The following is a 13,806-nucleotide window of genomic DNA, read 5'->3' as shown; positions in this document are numbered from 1 at the left end:
ATATATATATATATATATATATATATATATATATGAGCTAGAAAGCTAGAAGACATACAATACTGAAAATAAATTAAGTTAAAATGAGACTAAAAAAGAAAAAGTTTGTGAACTAATAAATATTTAAAAATGAATCCAAATGTCCTGAACACCGAAACTTAAACCTCGTGTCGTGTGAAAATGTCGGGGAAAAAAATATATATTTTCACAGTGAAACTTCTGATGTCCACATTTTCAACATTTTTGGGAAATCTTTAAACATTTTTTGGTGGAAAAAAAGAAATGTTAAAAATGTTTCTTAAGAACATTCACAAAAAAAAATCAACCAAAATCCAGCGAATTTCATTGGATTTTGGTTGATTTTTTTGTGAACGTTCTTGAAGAAAATATTAGAAGTTTTACTGATATATATGGAATCACTTTAGATATTTTTACGATTTTTTTGGAAGATTTTCACTCATTTTTTGAAAATATTTACAAGAATATTCTTGACAAATTTGGGGGATTTAAAAAAAAAAAAAAAAAAACTTTTAAGGGAAACTTTTAAGTAATAATTGGAATTTTCTTCCTGAAGGTTTTGCAAATTTTCAGAAATTTGGGAATTTTTTTTTGCAGAATTTTTGTATTTTTTTCAGACAAAGAAACAATATTTTTTGGTGCCCGTAAATGAGGACAACAGGAGGGTTAAATCTGTCATTTCTCTTTAAAATAAATAAAGTTAAACTTCAGGGTCACGTGACCCCGCGCCGCTCTTTGATGTGCAGCGCGTGGACACGCCGAGGTCTCGCGGCACTGCGATTCGCACAGCGCACGTTCCCTAAATTTGTCTAATTAACGGGATAAAAATGCAGTTTTCCCGCAGCAGTACGTTTGTTCTGCGTTTTTTCCTGTAGCTGAGCTCCGTCATGGCGTTTTCTCTGGTGAGTTAAACTGAATTTATCCGCTCTGAGGCCTCGTCTGTCTTTGACCGCTAGAGTCGTCGAACTAAAACGGCGCCTCCTTAAACTCCGGTAGATAAAACGCTTCGACGTGTCGGGAAACTTGGTTTAACTCCTGCTGTTGTGTCTGAACCCTGAGTCTAACTTTGCGGGTTGATTCTCGTTTCCTTCGTGCAGAGAAAAGATGCCCGCAGGCCGGACAGTCCGGACTCCGACTCTCCGGCTCTGACCTCCTGCAGCAACGCGGACATCTTCCGCAGGATGAACACGATGCTGGGCAACTCTCTGGACTTCACCGGGGTCTGCACCACACCCACCGGGGGCAAGAAGCCCGACCTGCTCAGCGGTAAGACGGCTTGATTTGGAGAAAACTCTGGAGCAGGAAAAGCTTTATTTATAGAAAACTGTGGAGCATTAAAAGACGGAAAAGTTAAAAGTTGGACACCGAGTTGGGTTCAGTTTGGAGCTGCAGCCGGAAAGTTGAAGAGACGCTGCAATGAGGATAGATTAAACCTTTAGCATCCAACTGAAGTGACAGACTTCATCATTTCAGTCTAAAGTTTAGCCTTACTTGCATTTAATTGCTAAAATCAAAGAAATACTGCACTGAGAATGTCACTGGAGGTTTAGCAGACTCCAACATTTCAGTCTGAAGGCTGGCCTTACTCAATTTCACCGTAAAATGTCCTAAAAACACAACTATCTTCTGCACATTAAGAGCTAGTTGGCTAAAGTTAAAGAAATGCTGAAATGAAAACCTCACTGAACTGAAAAACTCCAGTATTACAGTTTGAAGTCTGGCCTTATTTGCATTTAATTGCGTTTTTCAAATATTTTTACTGTTAAACTGACTATTTCCTGCACATGACGGTTATTTATTTGATCCCTGTGGAGCAGGAAAAGCCAGAAAAGTTCAAGTTTTGACACCATGTTGGGTTCAGTTTGGCGCTGCAGCCATAAAGTTAAAGAAATGCTGCAATGAGGATGGCTGGATGGATAGATAATAGAACCTTTAGCATCTAACTGAAGTGAAACGGATCCAAAAATACAGTCTGAAGGCTGGCCCTAGTCAATTTCAACATAAAATATCCTAAAAATAAAACTGTTTTCTGCACATTAAGAGCTAATGGGTTAACGTTGATGAAATGCTGCACTACAAACTTCACTGAAGTGAAGCAGATTTCAATATTCAGTCTGAAATATGCTTTTAGTTGCATTTAAATGCTAAAGATGAAGAAATGCTGCACTGAGCATCTCACTGAAGTTTGAGTTAACCCCAAAAATACATTTAAAGTTTGGCCCTACTGAGTTTCACCATAAAATGTCCTAAAAATGCAACCATTTGCTGCACATGATGGCTAAATGGCCAACGTTGAAGAAATGCTGCTCTGATCATCTCACTAAAATTAGAGCAGAGACCAAAAATACTGCAAAGTTTGGCTTTAGTTGCATTTTTATAATATTTTGTTGTGAAATTAATTGTTAAATGACTAAAGCTGAAGAAATGCTGCAAAGATAAATTTGTTGTGAAGTTGAAGTAAACACCAGAAATGAAGTCTTGGGTTTGGCCTTGGAAGCTTTTTTTTTTTGCATTTTTGTACTCTTTTATGGTGAAAATTAGTATTTTCTGCACATTTAAAGGGATAAATTTTGTTTTTAGGCCTCACTGTTGTGGAAAATATTACAAAATCTAAAGACTATTAACTTACTGCTGTTTTCATTGTTGGTTAAAATCTATTTAATTGTTAATTAACCTCAAAGCAGATACAAAATACAATCTGAACCTTTTTCTTAGTTGCATTTATTTGCATTTTAGAGTATTTTATTGTGAAAGTGACAATTTTTTCACATTAGGTGCTAAAAGCTGGTTTGAGGCCTCATTGTCTGACGTTTAGCTGTAGTTGCATTTAACTGCATTTTTACAATATTTTGAATATTTTCTGCACATTAAGGGTTAAATGTTGCGTCTTACCGTCAGGAAAATACTACAGAGTCCGAGAGAACGGTTCTCATTATGAGTTAAAGCTTTTGGTTTAACTGACCTTTAAGTTAACAAATGAATTTCAACCGTTAAATTCATACCACGTAGTTTCAGAATTAATTGAGCATTAAAAACCAAAAACTGCGTTTACTGAAATGTGACTACATTGTGGATTCTGATGTTTAAGCTTTGAGAAACATCAACATTTTCGCTATTTTTAGGCAACTAATGGATCAATCAAAGAAATGATCGACAGATTACTGGACTGTAAACGATCATTAGTTGATAAATGCTGTTTTAAGGCCTCACTGCTAGTAAAACTTGATGATTAAGTCCTCCATTAGTTTAATGTTGGTCTGGAGACGATCAACTAACTGCTGCTTTCATTTTCAGTTAAATTATCTGAATTTAACCCCTGTGTCGTCCTGCGGATCAAATTGACCCGTTTAAAGTTTGAAAATGTGGGGGAAATACATTTTCACAGTGAAACTTCTGATGTCCTCATTTTCAACATTTTTGGGAAATCTTTGAACATTTTTTGGTGGAAAAAAAGAAATGTTAAAAATGTTTCTTAAGAACATTGACAAAAAATCAACCAAAATCCAACGAATTTCACTGCATTTTGGTTGATTTTTATGTGAATGTTCTGAAAGAAAATATTAGAAGTTTTACTGATATATATGGAATCGCTTTAGATATTTTTAGGATTTTTTTGGAAGATTTTTACTCATTTTTTGAAAATATTTGCAAGAATTTTCTTGCCAAATTTGGGGGATTTAAAAAAAAGATTCTTAAGGCAAACTTTTAAGGAATTATTGGAATTTTCTTCCTGAAGGTTTTGCAAATTTTCAGAAATTTGGTTAAATTTTTTGTTGAAATTTTTTTTCAGACAAGGAAACAATATTTTTTGGTGCCCGTAAATGAGGACAACAGGAGGGTTAATTGATCTTGTTGGAGCTGCAACACTTTATCGACTAAATATCAAGTATTAATTGTCCACTATTTTGATAATCGATTAATCTTTGAATGGTTTTAAACAAAAAGCCAAAATTCAGTTTCCAGCTTCTTAAATTTTAATATTTTCTGCTTTCTTTCCTCCTCTGACGGTAATAATCAACCATGAAAGGAACCCTTAGTTGCTGCCCTCTGTGTGAATTTAGTTTAAAAAATTGTTTCCCAAAAGTCCTATAAAATGTTGTGAAATCAAGTTTTTTGTTCTGATTGAATTTCTCTCGGGATTAATAAAGTATCTATCGATTAATAAATTGTCCATCTAGAGGAATTTTTGCAAACCTAAAAAAAGTTTAAAAAAAAAAAAAAAAGGCACAAACCCAAATGAAGAATTGTCCAGTTTTGTAAATTGAGTTAAATTTTCTCCGCATATTAAACAGTTTTGTTGCTCAAATTGTGAGAAATAACAGGAAAATGTATGGATTTCTCTTAAATATGTTCAGACTGATTGTCCTGACTATATTAAGACTAATAGCTGCGTAGTGACCTGCTAAAGTCATTCAGAGCAGAAAAAAAAAAAAAACACGCTTTAAAATGCATTTTAGGTCCAACCAGGAGCCCAGAAACAAGATCTTTTAGTTACACTGAAATTAAGAGTAGAAAATATTTTTGCCTTTTAAATTTAGAAATTGTCTTTTTTTTTCCTGATAAATGATTTGACCATTAATTAAAGTTTCAGTTCAATTGTTGTCTTTAGTCTGAGTCTAAAACAGCATAAACATTCACCGTGTCTGATTTCCAGAGAAAACTGAGGACTTTATTCTGGATAAATGTTTCGGAAATCAAAATTATTGGCTTCAGGTTGGCTGAAGTTTTTAATTTCTAGTAACTGGGGAGTAATTGGATCTGAAAATGTACTAATAAGCCTAAAAATACTCATAATTTTTCAGTTTCCTAGAATAAAAACATGACTTTCCAAGAGGGACTGTAGATCATGATCTCAGTGGGAGCTGTGGGTTTTATTCAAACTGCTTTCCAGAGAGATTTTACCAAAATGTACAAGTGAAAATGAAGGAAACATTATTTTAAATCAGTTTTATTAACTGCGGTTTGTATGAACACAACGTGCAAGGAATTTGGTTTTGGCTGTGGGTGTCGCCCTAGGAATAAGGAAAGGGAGTAATAAAAAATATAGAAAGAGGAACAGGGGGGAAAATGGTAATAAAAATAAATATAGCACAATATGTACAGATGTTTACAAGCTTAGAAAGAATTGTATAAACACAGTAGTGCAAAATGATTGCTAGATGATGATGCCATGGAAAAAAAGCAGAGAATTAGAAGTGCTGAACATGTCCGCTGGTATACAGGAGGAATGAAGCCGTTTATCAGAGCTCTGTAGCGCCTGCTGGAAGGGAGGTGGAGAACAGTTTATCTCCAGGCTGAGTGGGGTCTCTCATGGTCCCTCTTCCTGGTTCTAGTGGAGAACAGATCCAGGATGGAGGGCCGGGGGGCTCTGATGAGCTCTTCAGTCAGTTTCTGTCTGGCTGTTTTTGTTATTGTCTATAAAATGACATGAAAAAGCAAAGATTAATCCAATAATTCTCCTGCAGACTGTCTACTATGCTGACCCCACCAGGCCCACACTGATCCAGGAGGAACCCAGGGTTGGATTCTCCTGCTGCTGTGCATTAATTTGTGTTTTTGTTGCACCTTTAGACCTGAAACCCCCTCTGAATGACCCAACATTCGGGCCGCAAGACTATCATTTAGTGTTCAGTTAAATCCCGCTGCCCTCTGCTGAACCTCCTTCTCCTCGTCTTCACCGTCTGGCTGCCAGCAGCTGATTCATGCTGCATCGCTGCACTGCAGCACTTCCAAGTGCTGCTTTTTTCACCTCCAGGACTGAGATATGCCAAGATTTAAGCTCAGCGTCTGTGTTCTTTCTTTGAATTGTTATTTCTCTCAAAGGCACGTCTGCATTCGTGGCTACGCCTCCTCTTTTAGACCAAACCTGAGAAGCTTTTTAACAGTTTCATGAAGCAGCAGCAGTTTAACAGAAATGTTAACTAAAAGTGGAGGAAATTGGTGCAAATGGAGCTAAAGTTGTGGCCTCTGTGGCCCGTCCAGCCGGCTCGCTGTTTGCTGAATCAGGGCTGGAACTGGAAGCCTTCCAGGAGAGGGAAGGGAGGAGCTGGCAGTGCAAATCGCTCAGCATCTGATCAGTCAGCTGCTTCTACAGCCACGTTCTGCTGCTTCTACAGCCACGTTCTACTGCTTTTTGTTAATGAGCACAAATCGGGTGAAATCGCAGCAGCTGGTTTTTAAAATGAAACTCTGTGCATCCTGGAGTCTGAATACTTTCTAGTTGGAGTCTGCTGAGTCATTTGCTCCCATGCTGCCTCCCTCCATGCTGCCTCCCTCCATGCTGCCTCCCTCCATGCTGCCTCCCTCCATGCTGCCTCCCTCCCTATAGCTCTGCCTCCTCCCTCCCTCCCCTCCATCAGGAAACAAGGCAGACTCAGTAAAGCAGCAGCAGCGGTGGTAAACGGCGGTGCTAACGGCAGCCGTCTTCTTCCCGCTGCTTCCTGGACGAGGGGAGAGCTCTTCTATCAACAAGCCGAACGCTACGGCAGGAATTTTTCATTCCACAGTTGTCAGGAGGAGGGAGGGGAGCTGATGTCATTAGCAGGGGTGTGTGAGTGCATCAGCAGCCATGTCACATGCTGCTAGGTGGGTCAGTGATGCGGACAGAGATGCATGGCAGTTGCACCGGGCACAGAGGCAGCAGGTTAGCTTCATAGGAGGAGGAGAAGTTTGTTTTACTCAGATTTCTTTCTTTCTTTTCTGACTGACTTTAAGAAACAGTTTATTTTGTTGTTGTTTGTGGCTGTCTAACACTCCTCTCTCTCTACATCTGTCGGATCTCCAAACAGAGTCGGAGCTGGCTGCGGTGGGCAGCAGGAGGATGCTTTTCCCCAACATGCCCGGCTCCCAGGAGATGGCGTCGTCCAGGGGCCCGCTGGGCATCTCAGACCTGGGCCTGGGCCTCCAGTCCCTCAGTCTGTCCGGCTGGGACCGACCCTGGAGCAGCCAGGAGACGGATCACGCCTCCCCGTCGCACGTCCAGACCAGCTCTCCCTCCAGTAAGGACTCGACTCGTGGTGTTTCCCAGGAGTTTGTTTGCTCTCATGACCCCCTGTTTACTGGTCAAACTGTGACATGTCTGTGTCTTTTTTTCCTGATTTATTTGTAGCCCTCGTTAATATTGAAATGTGTGAACAGCAGCCGGTCTGTGTGGGAACGGGCTATAGCGTCACCAGGGAGGATGATGTGGCACTTTTGCTTTGCTGCATCTCTAGAAATCCGGCCGGCACAAAAACAAGCCGGTGAAGCTACTTTTCCTTTCAGCTGAAGCCCTGAGAGTCCGGTTTAAACATGGATCTCTTACCTGTTGATCACTCCTGGTGCTGGGATGTGTCAGGAGGTTTAGGTAGAAAACATGGTTTAACTCGGACGACATGAACACTGATATTTGAGGCGCTGCTCGGTTTTAAGGCGAGTCTGTCTTTAGCAGTGGTTAGAGACGCCCCATTTAGTCGTGACCCATTTGAAGCGCTGTAGATTTACCGCTGCGTGTCCAAACCAACCCGCTAAAACTTCATTTAGAGCTTCTAAACTGGGCCTGCAACAAAGTGGGACAGCGCTTTGAATGCAGCTGAATAATCCCTCAGAGCCTCGCAGTAGCGTACCGGCCTCGCTGCCAGCTGACCGCTATAAGGAGGAAGCAACGCTCCGGCTGAGGAATTGCTGCTGTTTTGGAAAAGATGGCGATGAATCGGTCGCGATAGGGAGGTGTTTTAGGGGAGGCGTCGGGCTTCTGTGTTCAGATTGTGTTTCATATTAATAGCAGTCAAATGTAAAAGTGAAAAACTGCTTGAAGCTTTGGGTGGAAGCTGTTGGCAGAACATCAGGAACCTCCTTCTGTTTTTAGTAACTTCTAATGAATCGATGAGCATCTGCAGATTCAGCACGCGATCCTGATTCTCCTTACTCGGCTCGTGAAGCTGAAAATGGAAAGTTAGAAACGCGAATTTGGAACGTGGCGTCCCTTTGCACGAGTCTTTGCTCAAAAAGACGACACCAGACATGCCAGCGGTAGCTAAATACTCTGATTACTGATAAATTCTCCTCTTCCGCAGTGCTCGGTATGCTCGGCAGTCCTTTCAATAGCCTCCTTGGGAAGCCCCCCGGCTACCTGCCCCCCGAGTCCATGAGCATGACTGCTGACTTCCTGGAGAAGTTCCCCGGCATGGCTCGCATGGCTAACCGGCTGGACTCCAGCTCCTTCCTGGACTCTCGCTCCAGCAGCCCTGAAGACTCTGAGACCAGCGGCTTCAGCTCCGGGTCAGACCACCTCTGTGACATGCTGGTGAGTGATGATTGATCTGGATTTAATCCGTTAGTGTTGGTTGGAGCAGATCCCAAACAGATGGTCTACAGCAGGAGAGTCAAACTCTTGTTCCATATTCAGCCCAGTTTGATCTCCAGTGGACCACACCAGTAAAATCAGCATAATAACCTATAAATAACCACTCCAAATTCTGCAAAAAAAAAAGTACATTTTGAACATGTTTGCTTTTAAGGAGCTATCCTTTTACAAAACCTTATGATTAACCTGACATTTGTGAAGAAAATTAAGTTCAGTTTCAGCAACATTCAGCCTCAGTTTATCATTTCCACATTACAACTTCCAGATCAGCGTGTCTACAAAGGAACTGAACCATAGAGGATTTTACTTTACAATTAAAACAACTAAAAAAGACAAAAAAAAAGAAATAAGGCAAAATATTACAAAAATAAGACGCAAAACGACAAACGAGACCCAAAACGACAAAAAATGAGAAACGACATGAAACAAAAGAAAAAATTTGACAAAGTAGCAAAAAAAAAATGGACAAACGAGACAAAAACAATTACACAAATGACACAAACAAGGCCAAAAATGACAAGTGAGAAACAAAACAACAAAAAAATAGACCAACACAACCGAGACAAAAAACGAGATGAACGGCAAATCGGACAGAAACAACAAAAACAAGTCAAAATATTACAAAAAAGACACAAAATGACAAAAGAACAATCTAGTATTTTACTTTATGATCCAAACAACTTTTCATGGTCTAGAAATGATTTTAAATTTATAGTTTTACTAATTTACAATCTGCAGTTAATGTCTTCTCTGGAATTTTTACACTTTGAAGGCCGGATTGGACCCTCTGGAGGACCACTTTTGGCCCGCGGGCCACATGTTGGACACCCCTGGTCTACAGTTTGTGGCATTCCTATTTATTCTGATTTACTCTACCATCCAAAAACCACTCGGCCAGTTTGCTGACCTGCACATACCATAAATTATCTAATATAGGGCTTCAATCTTTAATTTAGAAATGGGTCTATTTGCTGGTTTTCCCGGTTAAATATATTTTCAGAAGACTTATCTGCCGCATTTTAATTTGCCTTTCATGCTGCCAATGCAAACTCAAATCTGTCAACACGTTTTGTACATTTACACTAATTTCATCACCCCAAAAGACAAAATATACCAGAGTTTTTATTTATTCATGTTTTTTAAATGACCAACACCAATATTTAAAGAGCAAAGTGTCCAATGTCCATTTTACTCTGCAGATATCATCCTGTTTTTCTTTTTTTTTTTGCATTTAAAATGCAGCAAGATTTTAACGAATGAAACACAAAATTGCTAAACTTAAATTAACATTTAACACTGTCATTGTTGCTCCCCCCCTTTTTTTAAGTAGGTCTGCATTCTGTCTGCATTGCACTTATTATAAGTGTGAAAAAAATGTCCTCAGTTAATCAAAACTAAACTTTTAAACAGGGCTCAGTTTTAAAAACAGAGTTTAGTAGCGAAAGGTAGCATCTTCTGCTGCTGTTCTTGGACTGATGTTGAGTTTATTTGTGTTTCCAGTGTCTTGGCTTGCATATCTCTGCTCATCTGATAACAGAAATCTAACTTCTTGTTGTGCTGCTGCAGAACCACAACACCTGATTGGTTCATTTGGTTGTGTTGCAGACTGATTTCTGCCAGTGTTTCCTCTACATTCCCAGCTGCCGCTCCTTCAAATTTCTTTCTTTTTTTTAATTGTCGTAAATCCTCCACCGCCGCATGTCTCCACCTCCACAGCAGAGTTCTGCACTGTGTCAGGTTCTCACGAGTACTAAGGTAAACTACAGATAACTATCCTGCTCAGTATCTACTCTTTGATACGTCGGGTTAATATGACGTTAATTAGTCGCCTTAAAGTGACGTCACATCCAGCATCCAGGCAGCAGGTCAGTCAGAGGAGTGACGTCTTGGAAAATAGAGCAGCGAATTACCGGAGAAAAGTTATTAGCTGAAGATAACTCATAATAGATTCTACAAGTTAAACAGGCATTCTCTAAATATTGATGTCCAGCTAACGGTACGTAGCATATCAGTAGCTTCGGTTAATTGGACCCAGTGCCAACTCAGTGTAGGTAACGTGAGTAAACTACTGATAGTATTAACCCTCCTGTTATTTTCATTTACGGGCACCACAAAATATTGTTTCCGTGTCTGAAAAAATCCAAAAATTCGGCAAAAAAATTCACCAAATCTCTGAAAATTTGCAAAACCTTCAGGAAGAAAATTCCAATAATTCCTTAAAAGTTTCCCTAAAGTTTTATTTTTAAAAAATCCCCCAAATTTGGCAAGAAAATTCTTGTAAATATTTTCAAAAAGTGAGTAAAACTCTTCCAAAAATTCCTAAAAATATATAAAGTGATTCCATATATATCAGTAAAACTTCTAATAGTTTCTTTACTAACATTCACATAAAAATCAACAAAAATCCAGCGAAATTTGCTGGATTTTGGTTGAATTTTGTTTTTGTGAATGTTCCTTAAGAAACATTTTTAACATTTCTTTTTTTTCCCCAAAAAATGTTCAAAGATTTCCCAAAAATGTGAACATCAGAAGTTTCACTCTGAAAATAAATCTTTTTTCCACATTTTCAAACTTTAAAACGGGTCAATTTTGACCCACAGAACGACACGAGGGTTAAACTTATATCACATGATGTAACTGCTGACTGCATTTTCAGATGAATTTGTTCAAATATTTTTCTAAGAGAAAGACACCTGATGACGATGCTTGTCAGATATCTTAGTCTTTCACTGACTCATAAATGATGGTTCGGTAAAAAATTGTGTTCACGCTTGTAATCAGACGTGATGTGAGTGTAAAGTGATCTAACGTTAATGTTTTATGTAATCATATAAAACTCCCAGCGCCCTCCTTATTTTATGTTTTTTGCATAATTAACAGTAATTGCAGCAGAATTAAAGAGCAGATAATCTACATCTGTCCCTGGGCAGGAACACAAAAGCAACCACAGAATAATAAAGCAACCCTGAACCTAAAAGCCCATCAGTGAGATAAATACAGTCAGTGAACGTAATAGAAGACGATCACTGCAGCTGACTTCAGCCAGACATGAGAAGGTTTTAAACCTGCAGAGCTTCCTGAGTCTCTGGTTAAACTATGAAAGCCAGATTTCTCAGTAAAGTAGTAAAAAATGGACTCTAATGCAGTCATTGTTTGGAGTCGATTGGTTCTGAAGCATCGTCTCTTTTCAGCGTTGAAGGAACCGAAAGTTATTCAGCGTTTTTTAGCTGCAGCACCATCTGCTCTGTTTCAGCTGCAGTGTTTCAGTGGTGTGATAGCAGAGCTCACAGCTTCTGCTACGTCTGAGATTCGTAGCGATTCAATGCAAGAAAACAAATCCAGCTTCAGTCTCTCTGTGCAGCGTATAAGTCTGACTTGTAGGAGACACTTTTTGCAGTTATCCTCTAGTTTTAGACTTTTGCCTCATGAGCTTTTAATCTTAAAGTGCCGTTTATCTCAAAACTGCATCTAATCTGCCTGATTAATCCTGTTATCACTGCTGTGTTTATGCATGTGGTAAAGGGAGATTAGATCAGGGGTGTCCAACATGCGGCCCGTGGGCCAAAAGTGGTCCTCCAGAGGGTCCAATCCGGCCCTCAAAGTGTAAAAATTCCAGAGAAGACATTAACTGCAGATTGTAAATTAGTAAAACTATAAATTTAAAAGTATTTCCAGACCATGACAAGTTGTTTGGATCATAAAGTAAAATACTAGATTGTTCATTGTTCTTTTGTCATTTCGTCTTATTTTTGTCATATTTTGTCTGTTTTTGTTTTTTGTCTGACTTGTCATTTCTCATGTTTTAGTCGTTTCCTTTATGTCACGCTTGTGTTTTTTTGTTTTATTTTTCTCATTTTGTTTTGCTTTATTCATCATTTTGTGTATTGTTTTTGTTTTGTTTCACTCATCTTTTTTTGTCTCATTTGTCCATTTTTTTGTTGCTGTGTAACTTTTGTCTCTTTTTTGTCTCCTTTTTGTTTCATGTCTCCATTTGTCTCATTTTTTTTTTTGGTCATTTTGTTTCTCACTTCTGTCGTTTTGTCTCATTTTTGTAATACTTTGTCTTGATTTTGTCTTTTTTAGAGTAGAAGACTATATTGTTCAGTCCCAGATGACTACCCTAAATGTTTTGTTCCTTTGTAGACACTCTGTGATCTGGAAGTTGTAATGTGGAAATGATAAACTGAGACTGAATGTTGAAATTTGATTTATTTTTCTTCAGAAATTTCAAGTTGTTCATGATGATTTGTAAAAAGATAATTCCTTAAATATGAACATTTTCAGAACGTACTTTTTGCACTAAAACAAAGGAAAATTTTGGAGTAGTTGTTTGATATGCTCTGATTTCACTGGTACGGCCCACTGGAGATCAAATTGGGCTGAATGCGGCCCCTGAACTAGAATTAGATCATACTAGCAGTTCCCTTTTTTATTTGGTGTGAAGCCGTTCAGTCTTCTGGTGGGACTTTTTGGTGACATCTACAGGAGGTAAATTACCGACACCTGGAAATAGAAGTGCATATTTTGAACCCTTTCTATGTTGAGCTTTGCAGTGTGTTTGGGAGGTGAAGCTCTAAACTGAAAATGTGAATTTGTCTCACGGTTCAGTAAACACTCTGAACTCCAGGCAGTTTCTGGGCATTTGTTGCTGCTGACGTTTTTACTCACTGGGGCTCAGGTTTCTTTTTTTTTTTTTTTCTTTTAACTGCTGGGTCAATCTATGACTGAGGGACTTCTGAAGTCCATGGGATATATCTGCATACAATTTTATTAAAAGTTTAAAAAAAACTAATGTTTTTATGTTCATTATGATCATGTCTTTACAAATTCCATAATTATTTATTATGGAAACAATCACTTATTAACAAAAAATGACTGGATATCACTGAAACGTCAACTAAATAACCGTCCCAATTTAATAACAACCATCTTCTAATGAGCTAAACAATAATAAAATGAGCTCATTCAGAAATAGTTTGGATTGTGTTGTTTTTATTAAGTTGAGATAATCATGACAGATATTTCTTCTTTGTGCAATATATCACATTTTATATGGAAAATAACAAATTAAATCCCTTTCCACTAAGTTCTCCATTCCAAAAACACCTCTCCAGGAAGTGTGTTAATTCCAGATCACATGACCTGCTCCACATGATGTCATTTCCTCCTGAAGAAAAGACTGGCCAGACTCCAAGGCTTTCTGACTTATTTAATATGAAGCAGGAAACAGATTTACTACAATGTCTTTATATATAAATTCTATCATTTGTACATATAATATTCAGAAGAATCTTTCTCTAAAATGCCATGTGGTGTTTGGTTATAGGCGGCCATGTTGATTTTAGGCCTGAAAACAGCAAAAAAAATGTCAACTATGATACAAAAAGTCCCGCAATTATATATTGACCCAACTGCTCTCTGCTGAAACGCCCAAGATTAGTTTA

The 13,806-nt window shown here is 38.5% G+C and overlaps 1 protein-coding gene across 3 annotated transcripts in view; it reads left to right on the top strand.

Moving 5' to 3' along the window:
* Positions 1–765: 765 nt before the first annotated feature.
* cpeb1b (cytoplasmic polyadenylation element binding protein 1b) overlaps positions 766–13,806 on the top strand; it is a 28,841-nt gene continuing 15,800 nt past the window's right edge. For 2 of the 3 annotated variants that reach the window (XM_035945315.2, XM_023263981.2), the window contains exons 1-4: positions 766–920; positions 1,116–1,284; positions 6,807–7,016; positions 8,073–8,302. In XM_035945315.2, the coding sequence (XP_035801208.1) occupies positions 906–920; positions 1,116–1,284; positions 6,807–7,016; positions 8,073–8,302 (624 nt within the window). In that variant the 5' untranslated portion in view covers positions 766–905. Of the gene's footprint in view, positions 921–1,115; positions 1,285–6,205; positions 6,662–6,806; positions 7,017–8,072; positions 8,303–13,806 lie in introns of those variants that run through there. The other variant, XM_035945316.2, reaches the window with a different exon arrangement.

This window comes from Amphiprion ocellaris, chromosome 1 (genome assembly GCF_022539595.1).
Source record: "Amphiprion ocellaris isolate individual 3 ecotype Okinawa chromosome 1, ASM2253959v1, whole genome shotgun sequence".
NCBI classification, from domain to species: domain Eukaryota; kingdom Metazoa; phylum Chordata; class Actinopteri; family Pomacentridae; genus Amphiprion; species Amphiprion ocellaris.
This window is presented reverse-complemented; position numbering and strand designations above follow the sequence as displayed.